This window comes from Mustela nivalis (assembly GCF_964662115.1).
Source record: "Mustela nivalis genome assembly, chromosome: 8".
NCBI lineage: Eukaryota > Metazoa > Chordata > Mammalia > Carnivora > Mustelidae > Mustela > Mustela nivalis.
In genome coordinates this window covers 119,144,558-119,167,756 of record NC_139027.1, presented here as the reverse complement: position 1 = coordinate 119,167,756, position 23,199 = coordinate 119,144,558, and the positions used below count along the sequence as shown (strand labels likewise).

At 45.0% G+C, this 23,199-nt stretch overlaps 1 protein-coding gene across 6 annotated transcripts in view; it reads right to left on the bottom strand.

The window, feature by feature from the left end:
• The window catches only part of ASXL1 (ASXL transcriptional regulator 1), a 73,589-nt gene continuing 50,390 nt past the window's right edge, over positions 1 to 23,199 (bottom strand). For 3 of the 6 annotated variants that reach the window (XM_082745917.1, XM_082745919.1, XM_082745918.1), the window contains exons 4-12: positions 9,935 to 10,055; positions 9,759 to 9,856; positions 9,097 to 9,190; positions 8,485 to 8,637; positions 7,044 to 7,207; positions 6,852 to 6,948; positions 5,404 to 5,509; positions 4,483 to 5,116; positions 1 to 3,945 (exon numbers count right to left, since the gene is read on the bottom strand). In XM_082745917.1, the coding sequence (XP_082602043.1) occupies positions 1,027 to 3,945; positions 4,483 to 5,116; positions 5,404 to 5,509; positions 6,852 to 6,948; positions 7,044 to 7,207; positions 8,485 to 8,637; positions 9,097 to 9,190; positions 9,759 to 9,856; positions 9,935 to 10,055 (4,386 nt within the window). In that variant the 3' untranslated portion in view covers positions 1 to 1,026. The remainder of the gene's footprint in view (positions 3,946 to 4,482; positions 5,117 to 5,403; positions 5,510 to 6,851; positions 6,949 to 7,043; positions 7,208 to 8,484; positions 8,638 to 9,096; positions 9,191 to 9,758; positions 9,857 to 9,934; positions 10,056 to 23,199) is intronic. The other 3 variants (XM_082745920.1, XM_082745922.1, XM_082745921.1) reach the window with 1 other exon arrangement.

Here is a 23,199-nt window from a genome sequence, read left to right as displayed (position 1 = left end):
TAAGGGAGACACACTTGTGTTCTCTGTACAATACATCCATTTACAGAATCGGCCAGTACTGTGTACAACATATAAATACATGATAAAACATTAGAGGTGCATAGAGCATACTTACAGAAGCCAAAAAATTCACTTTATACATCCAAGGATAAAGAGTTAAAAATATAAAAATAAGAAACACACACTGCTTTGAAATGTAAAATGACTTTCACATACACAGGTGCGTGGAGATGCCCACTCCCATCGAGTCCAAAGTGACAGGGAGTATGTTAAGCAGAGGAATTCACCTGCCAAACGTCTGGACATCTGCCTCACAAGGTCTACAGGTGGCATTTTAAAAGGAAAGACAACCCTATGCCCAACCCCATTGTCCGAGCAAGTCTATTCAAGGTTCCAAAAGCTCCTGCAGGCCAGTGAATTGTACTGAGACAGCAAGGTCTCAAATTTGCTTCGGCAACAGAACCAAAGGTCAAACTGGCTCCTGTCAACTGTCAAATGACTGAACTGTGACCCTGAGGTCAGCAGGTGCTTGGGCCCCCTAGTGGGCACTGCTGGGAGTTACTTTAACCCTGTGTTGGCTTCCCCAGCCATGGGCTCCCCCAGAGGGAGCAGCAGAAGGGAAGATGGCAGGGAGGGGGCAGTGGAAGACTGACATGCCTACTCAGTTCGGGCAGGTTAGTTCCCTTGATGGAGAACACAACCATCTTTCTTCAGTTTCAAGTCCCTCTGGGTGTCAAGGCTGGCTCCCCACACCACACCAGACTCTGTCTGCACAAGAGCTCAAGCTGGCCGGCTGACCTTGGGCAGCCCAATGCCTTGCCCCGCAGGAAACTCTTCCAGCAGACCCAGAAGAGTTGGTAAGTGACAGAGGGGCTTTAGCACTACAAATTTTAGGGAGGGGCAAGAGTGTTCTTGCCTGGAGAAACAGAGTCTATTATATCAATGATATCCTGTATACAGATGTAAGATCAATCATTATCAAAATACGCACACTAAATATACAACTTTTCCCATGGCCATAATTTATTATCTCACCACAAGGCACAATACACAGAGTTTGGAGGGTCCAATACAGTCGTCATGACAGAATGCGCCACAGCCCTGACACATGATCATGGCTTTCAGGCTGCACGCACACTGGAGCGAGATGCTTTCCACGGTGCTGCTGTCGGCGAACATCTGCAAGGAAAGGGATGTGCTGTGGCTCGCACTGAAGTTTGCTTTGTGGCTCAGCTGCACCACACTTCCAGCAAGGCCTTTGGGAAAGGTGGGGGAGCTGGAGGAATAATTAAAGCTGGTGGAACTTAGCTGGAGTTTGGAAAGCTTCCCATAAAATGCCTGTTTGATATTGAGTTGGGAGGGGATGGAGGAAGGCTCCAGAGGCTGCCCAGGCCCTTTCCCAGGCTCTCGGGGTAATTTCCAGAAGGGCAGGTCAAGGACAAAGGGCATCCCTTGCAACTGATCCACTAGCTCCCGAGGACCAGGCCCAGTGGCATTTCTGTTCTCGGCATTTGCCTTGAGAGGACTCCCCCCAGAAGTCTTTTCGCTCTTGATGCCACCAACAGAGACAGGTGGTGGCTTTGGAGCCCAGTCTTCTCTGGCGGTCTGTACCCCACCAGACACAGAGTTTTTGCTTGGCCCCAACTTCCGACTGGGAAAACCAGGAGGGGCATCAGCGGGCAGTGGCATTGGTTCCACAGGTCTGGGGCGCTGAAGGGCTGCAGCCTCATTCCTGGGGCCAAAGAGCTTCTTCCCTTGGCCTCCAGCACTGTTCTGACTACCCAGGGCCCGACCTGTCTGATCGGGATCCAGGGAGACTGCATTTGGAGATGAGAAACAAGGGGCTCTCGAGGTAGTGAGATTTCCGGGGCTTCTGGCTGGGGTAGCATTCAAATTACTGCACTGGGACACGTCACTGGCTTCCTTATCTTCCAAACTAGCAGGAGAAAACTGCTCTTTGGAATCCACTTCTGCTTTCCCAGAGGCAGCTGTCAGCTGTGTCCCTGCATAGAGGGAGTCCAGACCTGGGACTGTCTTGGAAATCTTCTGGGGTGCTCCAGGAGCCTGGCTGGGCTCCAGCCTGGCAAGACCAGGGCTTGTTTCACGGCTCTCAGATAGAAGAGGCTCCTTTGAAGCTCTTACAGGGCGGGAGCTGCTCTTGCCAACCACACAACTGTTTTCTGCCGAATCCTGCAAAGATCGCACTCCCAGGGAGCCGCCAAGGCTCTGCTCTTTCATAAGCGGGAGTCGTGGGGATTCTGGTCTGCCGGTGCCTTGGGCTGGAGGAAGAACCTTTTCTAGGGGCAAGTTACCCTGCAGCAACTGCATCACAAGTGGGTTAGTGGCCTCCAGTGAGGACCCAGGCCTGCCCAGAGACATGAGCCTCGGCTGGTACTCGGTGCTAGCCAGCAGCAGGGAATCTGGAATCTTTTGGGGGGCTGCACATACACGAGACACCCAGCTCTGAGGAGTAGCCATGCTGTCTGTCCTTGTAACCAGACTCCGGTTACCATTCATTTTGGAGAGTGAGGCAGAGTGGTTCCAAGAGTGTTTCTCATCCGTGTCCACCGCCAAGGCTCTCTTCACGACGGTGGCCTCGCTGGAGTCAGCCTCGCTGCTGTCCTCAGACAGGTGGCCTTCAAAGTCAGAAGCTGTATCTGTGGACTCGCCATGAGGACTCAGTGCCTCCGAGTCTCCATTGATTCTCAACTTTTCACCTTCCACTGGGTTGCGGTCGCTGCCAGCGCCATCATCAGCACACCCCTGAGACGGCACTGTCCAGAGCAAAGGAAAGTGTTTAGGGGGGTCTAGCCCCTCCCCAGCTGTCAACTCCCCAGGTAACGCAGGAATGATGGGCACAGCTTTCTCCCACTCTTCTACAGCCTGGGGCTCAACAGATGGGACACGTTCCCTCAAGTCTGGTCCAGGCTGTCCCACTGCCTCATCCTTTGACAGGCCAAGCACCCAAGGAGCAGCACCATCAGAGACGAGGGCCTCAGTTGTCAAGTCTTCTTGTCTAGTAGCACTTTCCCTCGTGGGTGGGCATGAATCACCAAGTCCCAATTCCTCATCACACCGTCTATCCTGCGGGCAACCAGCCAATGGCAATACAGTGGTGGAACTAGGAGTCACATTCACAGGATCCTTCATGGTGGGGTGATCGTCTCGGTCTAGAGCCTGGCCAGGTCCTCCTTCCAATACAACATCCCCTAGTAGAGACTGCACAGGACCACTGTCTGGGGGAAGAGAGGGTCCACGATCCTCATCATCGCTTTCCCAGGAAGTGGTACCAGGCTCATGTTCAGTTCTAACATCTAGATGCAAAGCAGGCTGCTCAACTAATCTCTCTGGGGCTGGGGTTTGGGAGGACAGTGGGGGCAAAGCCTGGCAGGGCTGGTCCCCAGTTGGAGCAATGGGGAGTTGGGAAGCATCTTCTAGCCCACTTGTGAGGACATCTGGAACCCTCTGCCGTGGGCAGCTCTCCTCCTTTCTAAGAGCAATCAGGTCCTCTCTCCTGGCTCTGGACATGGCAGTCCCGGCCTGGATATGCTCCCCATTCAGAGGACGAGGCGGCAGTAGTTGTGTTCGCTGTAGATCTGACGCACACTCTCCAGGGGTACCCGGGGCTCCGCTGGGCTCAGGGTGGGCACAGGCCTCACCACCATCACTACTGCTGCCGCCTCTGCCACCTCCCTCATCGGTGGCCCCGCCGCCACCTCCACCCGGGCCACCCCCCCCTCCGATGGCAGTGGTGGCCGCCTCTCGATGACAGTGGTGGCCTCTCGCCCCTCGGACTTGCAGAGCACGGGCTTTAATGTCTGCGAGGGTCCTGGCACCAGTCCAGCCCCGGCAGGAGGACTCCGTGATGGGGACGATGCGGGGGCAAATCTGGTAAGTGGGCTGACCTTTAACCACCCAGGGTGGTTTGATACGTGAAAGTTGAATCTGCAAGAGAGGAATGAGAAAACAGTTTTAGTTGACTGGGTGATCGGACTTAGGAACTGTAGAACTAAACCAAGGTTCTAGTAGCTTTGGGGGCATGAACTTAAGAATCAAATAATTTCCTTTAAAAATGAAATACTGGCAGTAAAATGGCTGTCCGTGACACCACACCATTCTTAGACGACTCCACTCAAGGGCTGTCATATGCCACGCTTCTATCTAAATTTAATTTCTGGTGGAACTATGTGAGTCACTGCACAAAGAATCTACACCACCTAATAAAAGATTTAAAAACCGCAAAGGATTCTGACCTCCAGAGAGAACTTCAACAGAGTGAACAAAGCAGTGAGGAAGAAAAGAACCTTATCCCCTGGCCATCAAGTCAGGCTCATGAATGGCTCTCTTGTACAGGGCTCTACACTCTCATGTAATTAACACAAGCACCTGGAGACTTCTGTCTCTGCAAAGGGGCTCTGCACATATCCTGACCCTTGAAGGGAACCTGGCCACAGGACAGCCAGGAATCAAACAGCTGCCTACCCGGATGGGCGGGACTTTGGGCTCCTCTTTGGTGGGCTGTGGCTTTTCGGCGTGAACACTTTCAATTGTGTTACGAAAGGACTGACGATCTTCAAGCCGCGGCTTCTTTTCGGGAAAGGATGCGGAGGCCGCCTGCTCAAAGGACTTCCTCTTCTGATCCTTGGGCTCCTGATCCGCAGTCTCCTGAGGCAAGCTGGGAATCCTGTCTGGAGACACGGAGGCCCGTGCCAGGTCGCCTGGATCAGTCTGCGTCCGGGAAGCCACCGGTTGGGTCAGGAATTCAGGACTCTCTGGGTCAGGTACTACAGAGGCTGTGCCAGGCAGATGCGGGCTGCCTGCCTCTGCTGAGTCACTCTCAGCCTCCCCATCCTTATAGACAGGAATGTCTGGGGCAACAGACTGTGTGTCTTTAGCGACCCCTGCTTGTTCTGGCTCCTGCTTTTTGTACAGATTCCTTCTGGCTCTGGTTCGGAGATCTGGACGAGAGCGTTTCTTGAAATGCCCATCTCGCTGCCGGGTGGCTGGACCACGTTGTGGCCGTGCTGATTCTCCTGGGACACGCAAGTCACTCTTGATGTCAGCCTCCTCATGGCCCACGTTCTGATGCAACGACTCTTCTTTGGTCAAACCCAATCTGCAAACCAAACTCACACCATCAGTTACAGGGCAGAGAGAGCATGCCTATTTTAGTGTAGCTGTTAAATCAGAACAAAATAAATCTGCGTGCTACACAAGCACTAACCACAGAAAAATGTATGTTAGCTTTCCTACGAATGGCGTTAAGCTTAACAAGCCGGGTAAACCACGGTGGCCAACCTGTTCTCACCCCACATGTTGGCAAGTGCAACTCAGAACTCAGACAGCATCTGCCTCTCTGCCCCCCAAAGCCCAGACCAGGACTCGCAGCACCCAGGGCCTTACTTCTGTCCATAGTAGTCTTCAAAGAACTTTTCCTTCCACTGTTCCACCTTCTTTTCCTTTTCCATTTCCTGTCGGATCCTGACTTGCATCTCATGAGTGAATTCGCCTAAAGAGAAATAAAGTTTCTGGAGTGTGTGCATTCAGGATGCTAAGGTCTGTCTTACAGAAAGCCAACGCTTACAATTCCACCACATCAGGACTTTTCAAAATACACAGGACTTTGGTGGGTGTGGAGCTCTTTTTCCTTTTAACGCTGTCTTCTTCACATTTATTCCTGTCTTCTCCAGAGCCACATCATGTTCACGGTCATGACAGAACAGTTCCATGATGAGGGAAATTGACTTTTCCCTCGGATAATCAGTCTTCGACAAGTAACACATCGATCGATCAGAAAATCAACAGAAACAAATGAAGAAAAGAACCATTCTTACTCCCTGTGCAGAACCAGGCTCACAGAGCAGGCCTGATGGCTTGTTCTTGGAAAGGCCTGCTTACAAGGTTGGCCCTTGGCTGACATCTGGGAGCTTGGATTTCAGGAGGGTTCCCAGCCCCTTAACTAACATGAATGGCTCACTGTGCCTAAACTGTTTATGCAAACAAGATGGTTTACAGCAAGCACCTGCTTTCCTTCAGGGAATCTGGAATGTAGTTATGTGCCAGGCAGAGGTTTCCCGCACAATCAGCTCGGAGTAAAAAGACAAAAAAAAAAAACCTGGGTACCGAGTCTTACTGAGCTTCCCCTACAGATTACATTTCACACGTGCTGTCACAACTCACTGTTGGGAGAACTGGGCACATCCTGTGTGCCTCCTCTAACAGAGGACGTTGGAAGCTTGCACGGGTTTCTCTGGACCTCACCCCAAGCACCTTTTCCCTTTGCTGATTTTGCTCTGTATTCCTTCACTGTGATAAGTCATAGCCATGAGTACAGCTGCAGGAGCAGTCCTGTGAGGCCTCCCAGTGAATCATCAAACCTAGAAGTTGCCTTAGGGACCTCCCAGCACACTCCCCACATAGCTTCCCCATAAAATTAAATTAAGAGCAGCTGACTATCACTCCACTACAAATGGCAATGTCTAAGAGCACCTGGTAGAACTCAACGTGTAAGTCCGTGCCATGGCGCCCTCTCCTCCACCCATCTAGACAGCGCCAGCATTACTGGGAAGACCGTGAGTCTGGAGCTCTAATGGTGATGAGGTGATGCAGGTGGATACATAAACTCAAAACAGCAAAAGCCCAAACACTCTGTACCTTCTTTAAAGCTACAGACACAGTAACACCCACCATATTCATCAGTATAGTGAGGAAAGCCTGCCTTATATTATTAAATAACCCTGGGGGTGGGGGGAGAGATTGGTGCAAAATGAATGTGTGGGTTCTAAATACCCAGGACAAGTGCCGCCACACATGGCAGGTGCCTCTCAAGCCATCTGAGAACATCCACTCACCATCAGCCAAGCGCTCCCGCCAGCTCTGAGCCGCATGAGTGAAAAACTCGTTATTCAGTGCGCTGCTGCTGAGACGCAAGAGGCCATCTGTCCCCACCTAGAAGGATCAAGGCGAAAAGCACAATAAAGAAACTCAGAAAGAGAACAGAAGCCCACCCAGAGAGAGGCAAAGAGGTGGCTACCCATCTGCACCTGTCTGTCCACTTCAGGCAGGAGGAAGAGGAGCTGCTGCTGGAAGTGGGTTGGCAGGGCATGGAAGGTCCGAGAGTTTATCAGGGCCCGGAGGTTGGTGTTGACAAGAATGGACCCAGGCGTCTCAAAATCTATCTCTTCCCCTCTGTTGCGCTTCATCTGACCTGTGATTTTGAAGCAGCAAGAAGCAAGGTATAGATTTTCAGCTTTTCAAAGCAAAAGAGCAAATGCCAACTGAGGGAAAAATTTTAGTGGCAGCACCCAAACTACCCAGAACTTATCTGCACACAAATCCAGTCCACCCTAACCTACATGTCACAATTATTCTGTCCAGGTTACTGCTGTTTCCATCCAACCCAAGAGAACACTTGGGCCTGCATCCTCTCAGAGAAGACTTTACCAAGCTGTGACACAGGCTGAAGAGGACACTCTTCCCAAAGAAAAGCAGGCGGGGGGGGGGGGGGGGGGCAGGCTGTGAGTGTCCCTCCAAAGCAGAAGAACAGGCTCCACAAAGCCAACTGGAGAAACAATGGAAGTTGTCTAAAAGCGAATCTAGTTAGTATACTACAGAACACTCTGCAGAAGCCTTCCCTGACCAGGATGGAGAGCTATGATCTCCACACAGAAAGGTACTAGGCTGTTTAAAGCCACTGAGATGTCAATATAACTCTCTCACAGAAACCTCAGTAGATGTTACTTTTATTTGAAAAAAATCACTAAGAACGAAGACCTAAAGGTTAAGCGCTGCTGATGAGTTAGAAAAGCAGTAAGACGGAAAACCCTGTTCCCACTCAGGCAATGGTTAATTCTAACTTTCAGAAGCCAAGGCCAGTCTTCTTAATGGTTTCATGTGGCCCATCCACAAATAACCAGACTGTGGGTTTTGAGAAATAAATCTTGAACTAGCAGGCAGCATTGTGGCCTTGCAAATAGCCCTACTGAGAACAGGGAGGAGCATGCCACTGAATTTGCTTGCAACCTCAAATTCAACAAAGGCTTCCTTCCACTCAACGTTATGACAAGACTAGAAAAAAGGGTGCCTGACCGAAACTTTGGATGTTAAGAACAAATGTGACAGGATGCTACCAAAGAAAGAAAATGGATCCTGGAATTCTTCACTGAGAAGCTCAAAAGCAATTTTCACTCACCCCAAACACTTACTAAGCAGTACCAAGGCAGGCACAGGCCATGCTTTGCAGGGATGTACAAGGAACAATGTGGCACCATCTCTGCCCACAAGTTCCCTCACAGTCTAGCAGAGAAGATCTAACATGTGAAATAACCAAAATATAAGGTAAGAAACAAACAAACAAAAAAAACAGAGGGCCACCCAAGAAGTCAAAATAAACTGGTAAAGGAAGTGGAACAGAGGACTGTGTCTTCTCACTAAGCCTGCAGGGGCCCCCCTTACAGGCAGGGAAATGAGTGCCAAGCCACTCACCTGTGGCCGGCTTCCGGAAGCCTCTCAGGAGCGGGGCAGGGTCCCGGGCGACCTCGGCCTGGCCACGAGTAGCAGCGCTGCCCAGGGCCAGAGAGCCGCTGCTGCTGCTGGACGGGCTGCCGCTCTCGCCATCGGCGTGGCGGCCCGAGAACCCTGAAGGCACAGCATTCCACTGGTCAAAAGCATCACCCGCCGCGCCCAGGGCTCTCAGACAAGCTTACTTCTCCCAGCTCTCCCTGAGACACTGCCAGCAATAGCCGGTGCTTCCGTGGCCCAACTTGGGCTGTCAGAGATCACCACCTCACGGTCTGGCTTTACATTATCCCGTGAGAATGCCAAACCGCCATCTTCATTTGTACAGCACTGCACCTTTACCAAGCTCCTGCACACTCCTCCATAGGACCCTCACGCTGCCCTGCGAGGCCAAGGGCAATGCGCACAGCAGAGCCCAGCACTGGAACCTAGCTCAGGCCTCACCACCACAGCGTGCTGCCCACTAGGAGGGCCTCCTGGCTTGACGGGCACTGCGCCACCTAGGTCACACGCTGCTGCCAGATGGGGGCAGGCCCCAAGACCTGAGGAAGAAGCCTCACATCACAAGTTTGCACGTACCTGACGCCGATTCCACGTGGGCCCCGTTTACCTTCAGAGGAGTCAGGACAACTCGTGGCAGCATCACCCCAGTCTTTTTCTTTTGCTTGTTTGCCTAGATGCCCGAGGGATTACAAAAGGAGCCTGAATCCCCTGCAGGGCTGCACGAGCAGTCCCTCTCCACCATGTCCCCAGCCACTGTTTGCTACAACAGAGTTCATACTCAACCGGCTCAAGAGGGTCCTGCCGAGAGCAGCACGGACTCATGTCACTGAGCAGGCGCTGGCCCCTGTGCCGACCGCCACCCCAAGAAGAATGGAACAGACCATCACCCTGTTTTACAAATAAGGAATTTGCCCATGATCCCAAAGCTAGCGAGCGCCAAGGCCATCATTCCAAGTGCTGATTCCCAAGCTTGCATGCCCCCTACTCTGCACTGTTCTATCCACGTTCCGTGTTTGTCGGAAGTAAGAGCAAAACTATCCATCTGTGGTAATGAGGAAAAACCAATCACTCTGCTCTCAGATCCACTGCCCATTTTAACTGTACTAACAGGTGGAGACCACAATGATTTGCTCCACCACCACGCCCCCTCCAACATGCTCACAGTCAGCTGCACAGGCAGAGTCCTGTCTCATACCTGCCTTACCTACCCCAGCCTAGCCACCAACTCTCCTCCCTACCTGTGAAGAAGCCCTGTGGCTGTCCCTGGGACTGGAAAGAGGCCGACTCTGAGATTCTGCAGAACAGGATGCATTCGAAGATGTTTCGTCAAGAGAAACTGGCAGAGAGGGAAATAAAGGTTAGTCTCCAACAGCCGCCTGTGGCTCTCAGCCCATCCTGTGAGAGACGTACTTACCATCGTTTTCACCGCTCACAGTGCTGGCTTCATTAGACCCACAACTCTCCACGTCGGCTGTGTCCTCTGGCTCCTCTCCTTCCACTGCAGCCGGACTACGAGACCACTGCAGGGCATCCTTCTGTGACAGCAAGGCACAACTCAGGTGAGCAAAACCTGACAGATCCCACAGGCACAGCAGTCACTCCTAAATGCACGCTGCTCTAGAAGAGGTTTGGAATACTGGTAAGTTCCTATCCCTCTTCTAATTGACCTCTTTCTCTGCAAAATCTTTTCACATGTACATCACAAATGTTAGACATAATTTCCCATTCAGTCCACTCAGTAAATGTTTATGGAGTGCCTCCTATAAGCTACATCGTGCTAGTTCCTGGCTGCGAGACAGAAGGTGGAAATCGGGGAGTTCAACTGAATAAGAAAGAAAACCAAATCTATGACAATACAAAGCACAGCAACAGAGTTACAGAGAGAGCTGCAGCAGTCCGGAAGGGGAACAGCTAACTCAGTGAGCTGGAGAAAAGAGGGCATGGGGCTAAGGCCTGCAGAGAGATGTGCTGCTTAAACTGAGTTTTATTTTATTTTATTTTATTTTAAAGATTTTATTTATTTATTTGACAGACAGAGATCACAAATAGGCAGAGAGGCAGGTAGACAGAGGGGCAAGGGGACGCAGGCTCCGCGCGGAGCAGAGAGCCCGATGCGGGGCTCGATCCCAGGACCCTGAGATCAAGACCTGAGCCGAAGGCAGAGGCTTTAACCCACTGAGCCACCCAGGTGCCCCTTAAACTGAGTTTTAAAAGAAGTTAGATAGCAGGTGGATAGCTTGGCAGGAGCAGACAGGGGCAGAGGGAGTTCTAGATAAAGGGATAAACAAATGTGGAAGAACATTCCAAATACAAGGAAATTGCAGATTTCATCAGGGACCCTAGGCGCCTGAGGGTCAAGACTGAACAGCGGGATAGATGGTGAGACACTGTGCTGGGGGCCTAAGATTCTGAGTATCTTTGAGTGAAAGTGCCAGCAACCCAAACTGGAAGACAGAGGAAAGCAGGTGAGGGTGCAGGAAAGCACCACTCCAGATTTCATCTCCTAAAAGAAACTCCTTCCAATGGGCTCTGTGGCAGTCTGAGTTCAACTCCACCCATTCCCAGGGAAAACCAAGGGGCCACCTCCCACCTTGCAATTAGAAAGGACTCTGAATATTAAGGGGTGGGAGAGGAGAAGCAGAGATAAGTCAGGGTAAGAACTGTCTTCTTCTTCCTCCTCTTCTTCTTCTTCTTCTTTTTTAAGATTTTATTTATTTATTTTCACAGAGATCACAAGTCGGCCGAGATGCAGGTAGAGAGAGAGAGAGAGAAGAGGAAGCAGGCTCCCCGCTGAGCAGAAAGCCAGATGCGGAACTCCATCCCAGGATGCTGAGATCATGACCTGAGTCGAAGGCAGAGGCTTAACCCACTGAGCCATCCAGGCGCCCTAAGAATGTCTTCTTTAATAAAAGGTGTGAAGGGTGCCTGGGTGGCTCAGTGGGTTAATAAGCCTTTGCCTTCGGCTCAGGTCATGATCTCAGGGTCCTGGGATCGAGCCCCGCATCGGGCTCTCTGCTCCGCGCAGAGCCTGCGTCCCCTTGCCCCTCTGTCTACCTGCCTCTCTGCCTACTTGTGATCTCTGTCTGTCAAATAAATAAATAAAATCTTAAAAAAAAAAAATAAAAAAAAAAAAAGGTGTGAAGAAGAGTAGATAAAGTCATATTCTACCTCTTACAAACACAGCAGGAATTTAAAAAGGAAATCTACAAAATTCTAACTCATCAATTTCATGGGTCCCATGATCCACTATATTAAGTCTTCATTAATTTACTGTCATTAATTTAAACCCAAATCATGCTGACTTAAATTAAGAAAAAGAAAACAGCTTTTTGGATCTTTATCTCTTTTCCTACCAGCTGTAAATGTTCCTCAGAATCAAAAGTTAAAGAATGTTTTTAGTATTAACCTTGAAACTAAGCTTAGTGGCTGCCATGTGCACAGAATGATGCAACGAACTCATTCTTTGAGCCTCAGTAGCAAACTAAGATACAATACTTATTAATGAACAGACAAAGCACTCCAGTTCTGGGGAGAAGGTGGGGGAGTCACGCCCACACTGTCAGGGAGAGTGAAAATGGTATCAAAAGGTTCACGCACTGCCAGTGGCAGAGTACAGTACATTGTAAGTGAAAATCTAAAAACCTCTTAAGCCAACACAAAGGTTCACGCACTGCCAGTGGCAGAGTACAGTACATTGTAAGTGAAAATCTAAAAACCTCTTAAGCCAACACAAAGGTTCACGCACTGCCAGTGGCAGAGTACAGTACATTGTAAGTGAAAATCTAAAAACCTCTTAAGCCAACACTTCCATTTCTAAGACTCACACAGGACATGGAAAGCATTAATCTCTGAAAGGAGAAAGTCAATCAACAGAACTACATTAAAATTAAGATCCTCTGTTCTGTACAAGACACCATTAATGGAGTAAAAGGGGCAAGCTACCTACAATGTTGGAGAAGGTATCTGCAACTCATGTAACTGATAAAGATCATGTATCTAAACTACATAAATCAGTAAGAAAAAGGAAACCCAGGAAAAGAAGAGGCAAAAGACCATGAATTAAGTACTGCGCCAAACAGGATATCCAAATGGCTGACATTCACATATAAACCTATTTAACGTGACGAACAATATAAGGAGAACACACTATAAGGCAAATGAAGCCACAAGGAGATATGACTACATCCGTAAGAACAGCTAAAATTAAAGTTTAACAATACCAAGCAGTGGGTGGCTGGGTGGCTCAATAGTTGAGCGTCTGCTTTTGGCTTAGGTCATGATCCCAGCATCCTGGGATCGAGCCCCACACCGGGCTCCCTGTTCCGAGGGAAGCCTGCCTCTCCCTCTCCCGCTTCCCCTGCTTGTATTCCCTCTCTGTCTCTCTCTCTGTCAAATAAATTAAATAAATAAATAAAAATTTTAAAGAAGGTTTAAAAACAATACCAAGTAGCGCTAATGAGGATGAGAAACAGGTACACAGAAAATGGATCCAACCGTTTGAGAATAGTTTGGCGTCATCTGGCACAGCTGAAGGCAGAAACAGCCTAAAACCCAGCAATGTCAATCCTACAGTTGGATTCCCTAGAGAAATGCGTGCATGCATGCACGTGCACACATACATACACACACACCTCAAAGCACAGCCGGTGTTCATGGCAGCGACATCTATAAAACCTGCACCATATACAACCAAAGTGCCCACCATCAGCAGAATCAAAACATGGTAGCACACAATAAAAAATAAACTGCGGATGCCTGGGTGGCTCAGTGGGTTAAGCCTCTGCCTTCATCTCAGGTCATGATCTCAGGGTCCTGGGAACGAGTCCTGTATCGGGCTCCCTGCTCAGCAGGGGACCTGCTTCTTCCCCATCTCTTTCTGCCTGCCTCTCTGCGTACTTGTGATATCTCTCTGTCAAATAAATAAATAAAATCTAAAAAAAAAGAACTACAGCAATATAAATGAATGTGAAAAACAAAACGCTGCCTGGAAGAAGCCAGACACAGAAGAATGCACACTGTAATGACTCCATTTGTAAGAAGTTCAAAAACAGGCAAAACTAAACTACACTGCTGGGGATGCAAACACAGCTGGGAAGCAATCAAGAAAAGCCAAGAACAGAACTTTGAAACAGAATGGTAGCCAACCTTTAAGGGAAGAAGGGCGCTGTGAATGGGAAAGTGTACGAGGGGCAGCTGGATGCCTGCCACACTCCAAGTCGTGATCTGAGTGGCAGGTATGAGGGTGTTTTACTTTATGACATTCATTAAGCTGAACACTTATGCTGCATGTATTTTACTCTTACATTTTTACGATAAAAAAGTTTTAAAATAAAAAGTAACTCCAGAATTTTTAACACTACTATGGACAGTCATTTGAAGTAAAACTGTAGACTATTTAATGAGAAATGCTGTTGATGCACCAAGTGAATTAAGCAGCTAAATTCATACATTATGATTACATCATCTATTTAAAAAACAAAATTGTGTAAGCATGTGTGCAGACAAAAGACAAGAGGGATACTCCTCACGTGTGTTAGCCACTGCACCTCTAGGTGGCAGAGTTGTGAGGGCTTTCTTTTTGTTTGGGGTATTCTCCACAATTAATGTATATTCTTTTGTGATCAAAAAATAACATTTAAACAATTATAATACTAACTGCTTCTTTGACAGCTAAGTCACTAAACACAAAAGCAAATTTCCATTCTTTAGGTCCCAGAGAGTCTAGGGGAACCTAGTGTTGACTACAAATCTCATTATTGAACAGAAATACTGCCCACTTGTTTGCAATTCAAGCTACCCCAAATTTCCAAAGCCATGTATTTTCAGTAAAAAGCAAACAGAACAAAACATTTAAGAAAATGAAAGCAAGATCTGCAATTCTAATTCTGCCTTTTTAAAGATCCTTAATCTTTCCATATAAACTTTAGACATCTGATATCATAAATTTCCAAACATTAACTGTAGACATCTGAAACAAATGAAATGGGCTACTGAGAATTGTAGGAATCACGTACTATGCTCTCAAACTCAAGACGTCGATTTTTTTGCAAGGGTATTTTCTATCAAGAAACTTTTTTTAAAAAGTTAATAGGTAGTGAGTGATCCTTTGTTGAAACCTGATATAAAATGTTATGAAAGACAATACTGGGGAATTTAAATGTAACTGCATAGTAGATAGAGAAGGGTTGCAATTAATGCTAAATTTCCTGAGTGTGATAATTATATTGCACTTATATAGGGGAATGCTCTTGGATCAATGTATACCCCGTGTATCCTTTTTCTTACTTTTAAAAATAAGGTATAACTTTATAAAATAAAACGCACAGATCTTAAATACACTATCTGATGAGTCTGACAAGTGCTTATCAAGATATAGAACATGTCCAACATCCCTAAAAGTTCCACTGGTTCCCCTTTCTAGTCAACCCCGACTCTACACTGCCCTACCACCCCACTGAGACAATTGTTCTTATTTCTATCACAAAAAATTCATTTTGCCTATTTATGGCCTTTATGGAATCATACGGTATATTCTTTTGTGTCAGTCTAATGTTGATGACATTCAACATTCAACAAATCTTAATAGAATAAAATAAGAAAAAAACGTCCAGCGGTTTCCAAAGATTTCCACTCCCAGCAGCACAGTATGGAGTTCCAGATGCTCCAAATCCTCATCATATGTAGCCATGCCAGGAGATCCACTGGTATCTCATGGGGGTTTTATTTTTCATTTTTCTGATAACTAAAGATATCGAGCACTTTTTCATATGCTTACTGGCCATTCTCTTATCTTCCTTTTTGAAGTATCTGTTCAAGTCTTTTGCACATCTTTAAATTGAGTCTTTTTGTTTGTTTGTTTAAGATTTTATTTATTTATTTGACAGAGATCACAAGTAGGCAGAGCGGCAGGCAGAGAGAGGGGGGGAAGCAAACTCCCCACTCAGCAGAGAGCCCTCAATGTGGGACTCAATCCCAGGACCCTGAGATCATGACCTGAGCCAAAGGCAAAGGCTTATTAACCCACTGAGCCACCCAGGCGCCCCCAGTTGCAAGAGTTCTTTGTTCTGTATCCTTTTAAATATTGATCATGGGCATGTGTTACTTTTACAAAACAAATACATTTTAAACACTTTCTTTGGAAATAATTTCGTATTTACAGAAAAGCTGGAAGAGTAAAAGCAGCACAAAGAATACTTGCCTATACTTTTTACCCATATTCACCCCCTAACACAAGTAAGTGTTCTTAAAATATACAAAGTATATTAGTTTGGCAAGGCAACTGGAAAAGAAGCTACTGATGAAAATACTACTACTAAATAAATAAACCTGAATATTTTCCCCTAAGTCAGATTTTTTTCAAGATTTTATTTTTAAGTAATCTTTACACCCAACATAGGGCTCAAATTTACAATCCCAAGATCAAGAGTCGCATGCTCTACCAACTAAGCCAGCCAGGCATCCCCAGTCAGGTTTTTTAATTTTTTTTTAAAAGATCGTTTTTTCAAAGATTTTATTTGACAGAGAGAGCACAAATGGGGGAGCAGCTGGGAGAGGAAAAAACATGAGCAGGGAGCCCAACACAGGGCTAGATACCAGGACCCCAGGATCATGACCTGAGCCTAAGGCAGAATGCAGATGCTTAACTGAGCCACCCACTTGGTGGCCCCCCCAAGTCAGATATTTTTAAAAAACAATAATAAAAGGCCCTGTGAACGTAACAAGCCCCAAACATGAATAGAAACCCGAACACTAAAATTTCAATGGATGAAATTTCAATTGCCCAAGATTAGATTCTAAACTGGAAAAACAGATAAAATAAATCTCAGCTATGCCTTTTCTTTCTTTGTCGAGCTGATAAAACACATTCAGAGCAAGACATGCATATGGCTTCTTAGGGAAGGCTGATCTGAGAGCTATTGAGTATAAATTATTAAAAACTAAGAGCATGCCGACTATTCAACAGTATACCAGAATTCTCTCTCTCAAATAAATAAATAAAATCTTAAAAAAAAAAAAAAAGAGAGAGAGAGATTAAAAGAGAAAGTGTTCTCCTTTCCAGACAGTATAATTATCTACACTGAAGAGCCAAGAGATTCAGACCTAGTAAGAAATTCAGCAAGGTTGTGAGATTCAAGAGCACATTAAAAACTCAGCAATAACATCACCAATTAGAAAATGTAATATAAAGAAAGGTTTAAACTTTAAAAAGAGCCACACCATTTTCTGTATTACAAAACTCAACATTGTAAAGATGCCAATTCTCCCCAAAATGATTTGTAAATTCAGTAAAATCTCAATGAAACTTTTTTTTTAATACAATCTGACTCTGCAAAGGGCCACAAGAACCAAGACACTCTTGAAAAAAAGAAAAGAAAAAGAGAGGACCCGCTTTTTTAGAAAGCTCTAGTAATTGAGCAACAAGAGAACAGGATAAAAGAGGAACAGAAAGTAACCACTAAAGGATATGGGGTTTCTTTTGGGAGTGATGAAAATGTTCTGGGATCAGATTATAGCGATGACTACATGACTTTTGAATACACTAAGAGCCATTGAACTGTACACTTTCTGTGAGTTCCATCCTAATAAAGCTGGGTTAAAAAATGCCTTACCGAATTTGACAGTTCTGAAAACATAGCGAATTTAATCAGAATTTGTAAAAACCACATAAAAACTATTAATGTGGGGCGCCTGGTCATGATCTCAGGGTCTTGGGACTGAGCCCCGCATCCGGCTCTCTGCTCAGCAGGGAGCCTGCTTCCCCACCCCTCCCTCTCTGCCTGTTTCTGCCTCCTTGTGATCTCTGTCAAATAAATAAATAAAATCTTTTTTTTAAAAAAAACGATTAATGTGTACAAAAAGTTTACAGATCCAAGGGTAAACTTCAACTTTGGACAATGGAAGAAAATGGTCCATAAGTGATGCTTTGATTTTATTATATGAATCCTGAAGAGGAATTAAAACTAGCAAAACAACCTGTGTATGGTTTAGAAAAGACTTCATTTTAAAAAATACTTAATGTTTAAAAAGTTCTACTGAATTTGAACTTCACTTGCATTATCACAAGCAGTCATTATTATAGCTGTCAAAGAAAGAAAAGAGCTGTTATTTTAAAAATGAACACACTCTTGGAATACAGTTTAAAAAGAAAAAAAAAACTGAATTTTTTGTCTTCTTAAAGACAAAAAAGAAGCTTCCATCAACCAGAAATAAAACAAATTCTCATCTATGATTTGTCACCCATCACTGCAAAGTTTCTAGTCAATGGTGGTATGACACAGGTCTATGAGCCCTCCTCTGAAACCCTTGGATCTAGATGTGCTTTAGAATTCAGGATTTCTTGAATTTGGGGGGTGAATACAGTGCATATAGTTTTAATATATCATATATTAAACACTCTTTAACATTTTTTTCAAATAACATGTATGCATATATCAACTAAAATAAATTGCCTTGTCAGTCCGGATCAGAGTTCTGCCACCAAATGAGTTTAGTACAAGACAGGTTTTACTGCCAAATGAGTTAGGAAAAAATTTTTTCAGTTCTCAAAATATTTTAGATTTTAGGGATGCCTGGGTAGCTCAGTTGGTTGGTTTCACCTCTGACTCTTGGTTTCAGCTCAGGCTGGGATCTCAGGATCATGGGATGGAGCCCCAAGTTGGGCTCTGTGCTCAGCAGGGAGTCTGCTTCTTTCTCTCTCCCTCTCCAGCTCCTTTCCCAGTGCGTATGAGCACTCTCTCTATGAAATAAATCCTTTAAAAATATATTTTAGATTTCAGAATTGTTAAAGAGATTACGGACGATAGAGAAAACATGTCTCTCAGTAAAATTTTTGAAGAGATCTGGAAGTTTCAGAATTCTACTTTTCTCATCACAGGTACAAAATAAAATTTAAAAAAATATTAATGACCTAGGAAACAAACTGAGGGTTGCTGGAGGGGAGAGGTTGTGATAGGGTAACTGGGTGATGGACTAAGGAGGGCCCATAATGTAATGAGCACTGGGTATTCTGTGAGACTGAGGAAACACTGCCCTCTACCTCTGAAGCTAATAATATACTATACGTTAATTACTTAAATTTAAATTAAAATAAAACCCCAAAAAACGTAACTAAAGGATAAAGAACAATAAAAACCCACCTTAATAAGTACAACATTACCAATCCCATCAATCCTCCTGGTTGCCACTTTGGATTCTGTCCTCTTTTCTCCGCAGCTAATGAGTTTTCTGAATTTTGCGTTTGACTTTTATTTTTTGTAATGGTTCAACTAGATATGTATAGATTCTTAAATAACATATTTTTAAATTTTACATGCTTTTGAATTAGCTTTGTATCAACAGCATACTGTACATACTCTTCCGAGACTTGCTGTTTATCCAATTCTATGTTCCTGACCTCCCTACCTATTGATACATACAAGTGCATTTCTTTCCATTTCTGTTATTCATTCTATAGATACACCACAATTTATTTACCATTCTTTTGTCCGATGGATATTAGTTGCTTACAATATATTGTTTATTGTGTTTTGCTATTACAAACAATGAGATTATGAACTTCCTTGTATATGTAAGAATTTCCTTAGGTTATATACCTAAGAGTAGAATTACTGAATGTGAGGGGAGGCATATCTTCAACTTTATAGGATAAAATCAAATTGTGGTCAAAAATGATGGTTGCAGAAGCACCTGGGTGGTTCAGGCAGTTAAGCATCTGACTCTAGGTTTCAGCTCTGGTCATGATCTCAGGGTTGTGGGATGGATACTCTCATTGGGCTCCAAACTCAGCACTGAGTCCGCTTGAGATTCCTTTCCCCACCCTCTTCCTCTTCTTTTCCTCCCCCTACTCCTGTTTATGTGTGCTTTCTCTCAAATACATACATAAATAAATCCCCCCTTTTTTAAATCAGTGAAATGTTTTCATCAAGCCTCAAAGAAAGCCTCTAAATCATCTCCATTTTACCCATTAAAACGTTAAGGAAAGAGTTCTCTGGAAAAACTCTTACTCATCTGCAAATGGTGACTACAAAAGTAAACGGAGATTATTGTAGTAGTATTTGTAATAGTAAAAACAAACAAACAAAAAACCTAAACATCCATAAGAGGGGACTGGATAAATAACATCAGGTATATTGGTATGATACACTACTGAAAACAGTAATTGAAAGAAATTAAAATATGCCTAATAAACAGACTACACATCTTTAATAGATCTACATGAATAGGAAGAATACACATTGATGATAGTGGTTGCTACTGGGAAAGAACAAGGGCCACAGGTCTGGGTGGCAGGTGAAGGGACAGGAGTAGGGTAGGTTCTGGTGTGGAGGTGTGGAAGTCGAAGTCATTACTCGTTTTCTTTGCACAAAGGCCTCAATTTCCATTTAAACATTGGTGAAATGGACACAATTCTCTGCACCCTCCTGAAGCCTCTTTAGAATGACTCTAAGGGAATAATAAAGGTATAGATGGAAAAGGGAAAGGGGGAGGAAAAGGCAGGTGAGATACGTCAACAGAATTTTGGAAAACGGATAGCAGGAAGACAGGTAGTAACTGACTCAGCAGGGAAAAACTGAAGTCTGAGGCTACAGAGGGAAAAGCCAAAAATATGGCCAGTGAGTACTGCAAAACGCTCAAGAGGACAGTGATTAAAGGTCCAGGAATCACTGCACACAGGGACAAGACACGGGAATGAAAATAGGAGAACTTGTTGGAAGTGTGAGCTGGAAGTTAGACCCCTCAGGTCTCCTCTCTGTCCCCAAACAATCAGGCAATATCCACCTCTAGCCTCAGAAAAAAATAGGAGATTTAATTCTGGTTGTACTGAACCAGAAAGGGTCCAGAATAGAAGATACCAGGTCAAGGAATGAGGGAGGATGTGAGACGCCTTGCTCTAAAAAGGACCAGTAAGTCAAAGATGACATAAAAAACAGTGACACCAACAGCTCCCTTTTCCAATCTGGCTCCCAAAGCTCTCTGCACAGTGGCAGCCCTACAACCTCATCCGTAGCCTGCTCTCAGCTTGCTAGTAAGAGAGGAAAGGATTTCTCTTCCCAGAAAAAGTGACCAGCCTAAGAGGAAACACCTTCTGGCAGAGAATTGGGGATTCAAAAAAGAAAACGAACAAACAAAAGGGATCTGGGTCTCCCTTCTCCATCACATCCAACAACAGTGCCCGCAAGCACAGAATCTGCCAGTTCTCTCCCCTGAACGACCTATCAAGGGCCACCAGATAGCACAACTGTCAGATTAAACAGCAACCAAAACCAAAAGACATGAAAGGAAACAGAGATAATGAAGATTTCACAGCGAATGTTCTCAAAGAGACAGCCCCAAAACAAAAAGTACAGATTATTTTTAAAAATAATAATAAATAAAGAAACATCAGTGAATGTGAGCAATCCACTAGAAACACAAAATGATACAAAACAAAACTCCCAGAAACAACAACAAATAGGTAATATTCCAAAGAATTGACTCAGAAGAAAAAGAAAATAGGCTGCATTAAGAAAGTCCCACAACATGAGACGCCTGGATGGCTCAGTCAGTTAAGCTGCTGCCTTCGGCTCAGGTCATGATCCCAGGGTCCTGGGATCAAGTCCCGCATCTGGCTCCTTGCTCACCGGGAGCCTGCTTCTCTCTCTGCCTCTGCCTGCCACTGTGCCTGTGCTCTCTTTCTCTGAAAAATATATAAAAATCTTTAAAAGAAGAAAGAAACAACAACAACAAACAGAAGTTCTAAGAAAACAGAAAAGGCCAAAATACAAGATGTTTTCCCCAAATGAAAAGACCTGAATTTCCAGATTCAATAAGGCAAAATGCCCTCACAATGAATGAAAAAAGACCCATTCCACAGCACTGCACCATGAAATTTCAGAAAGAGAATTGAAAAAGATATCCTAAAATCTTCCATTCAGAGAGAACATTTCACCAAGGAATCAGAATGGCATTACGCTTCTCAAGAGCAGTTTCGGAGAATGTAGTTGTTTTTTTTGTTGTTGTTGTTTTAATTTATTTTAGAGAGAGAGTATGTGTCAGTGGGGGTGGGGAGGGGCAGAAGGAGGGTAAGAAGAGTTTCAAGCAAACTCCTCAATGGGCACAGAGTCCAGGTAGGGCTTGATCTCATGACCCTGAGATCACGACCTGAGCCAAAAGCAGGAGTCAGACGTTTAACTGACTGTACTACCCTGGCACCCCAGAATGTATTAATTTCTAAAATTCTTTTTTTTTTTTTAAGGTTTAAGTAATCTCTACACCCAACATGATGCTCAAGCCCATGCCTCCAAGACTGAGTCACACGCTCTTTCGACTGGACAAGCCAGGCACCCTTCTAAAATTCTTAAGTCAAACCAATAATCCAGCATGGAACACAGGATAAAGATATGTAACATTTCAAATAATTTACCTCCTAGAAGTAACTGGAGAATCTGTTCCACAAATAATAACAACAATAAACAAACCTAACTAAACTAAAACAACAATTAAATCGACACAAGATCTAGAAGAGAAACCTCATCACAGAAGACAGTTGAAAAGAACTCCCAAGGTGGTGATAAAGGGAAAGCCCCTGAAAACTGACAGATGTAGGTCAAACAGGGTAACCAACTCACCCCAATTTGTCTGGGACTTTGCCAGTTTTAGCACTAACAGTTCTGTGCCCCAGGAAATTTCTCAGGACAGTTGCCCCCAACACTCACACACACAAAGAGACCAGGAGAAACAACAGAAGAAAGGATGGCTCCCACACCAACCTTCAGAAGGAAGACTGAAACTGATGTGTCTGATCATAGCAAGCATTTTATCACCATTAACAGTATTAGCTTCATCTTTTCTGTTTGTAAACCTTTTTGGTTTGTACTCATCTTTTTTGTTTTACTTAATTTTTAAGTATGAAACACAGCATGGTTATAAAAGCCCAAACTACACAGAAGGTTAGGTTCAGAGAACTGATGCTGCCCTCATCCCTTCTCTTCCCACCTTACCCCCAACTGCGCACTCCACTCTTACCCACCCCCCCTGCTGGGTAACCAGTTTCATTAGTTTCTGGTTTCTTTTTGGGGTTCTTTTTGCACAGATGATGATATACACATCTATTTTATTTCTCCTTTGACAAACTGGATGCCATACACACTATTTTGCACTTGCTTTTTTCATGTAATCATATATCCTTCAAATCACTCTATCATTTCATAGATAGTCTTCACTCATTCTCAGCTGCATAAAATTCCATGATGCAGATACCAAAGTTTATTTACACACCCATTCACCCATGGACTGGCATTTAGGTGGCTTTTAACATTTCACAAATAAAAATACTGCCTTTTTTTTTTTTAAAGATTTTATTTATTGGGGCGTCTGGGTTGCTCGTGAAGCTTCTGCCTGCGGCTCAGGTCCTGATCCCAGGGTCCTGGGATGGAGCCCCACGTCAGGCTCCCTGCTCTATGGGAAGCCTGCTTCTCCTTCTCCCTGATGACCTGAGTAGAAGGCAGATGCTTGATGACTGAGCCATCCAGGTGCCCCAGAAATACTGTATTGAATAACCTCGTGAATCTCTACTTTTGTATTGTTAAAGGTCTATCTTCACGGTAAGTTCCTGTAGTAGAAAGGTGAAAGGCGTTAAAGGTGAAATGTAAACACTAATTTTGTTAACAATGCCAAATCCCCCTCAAAAAATGCTGCATG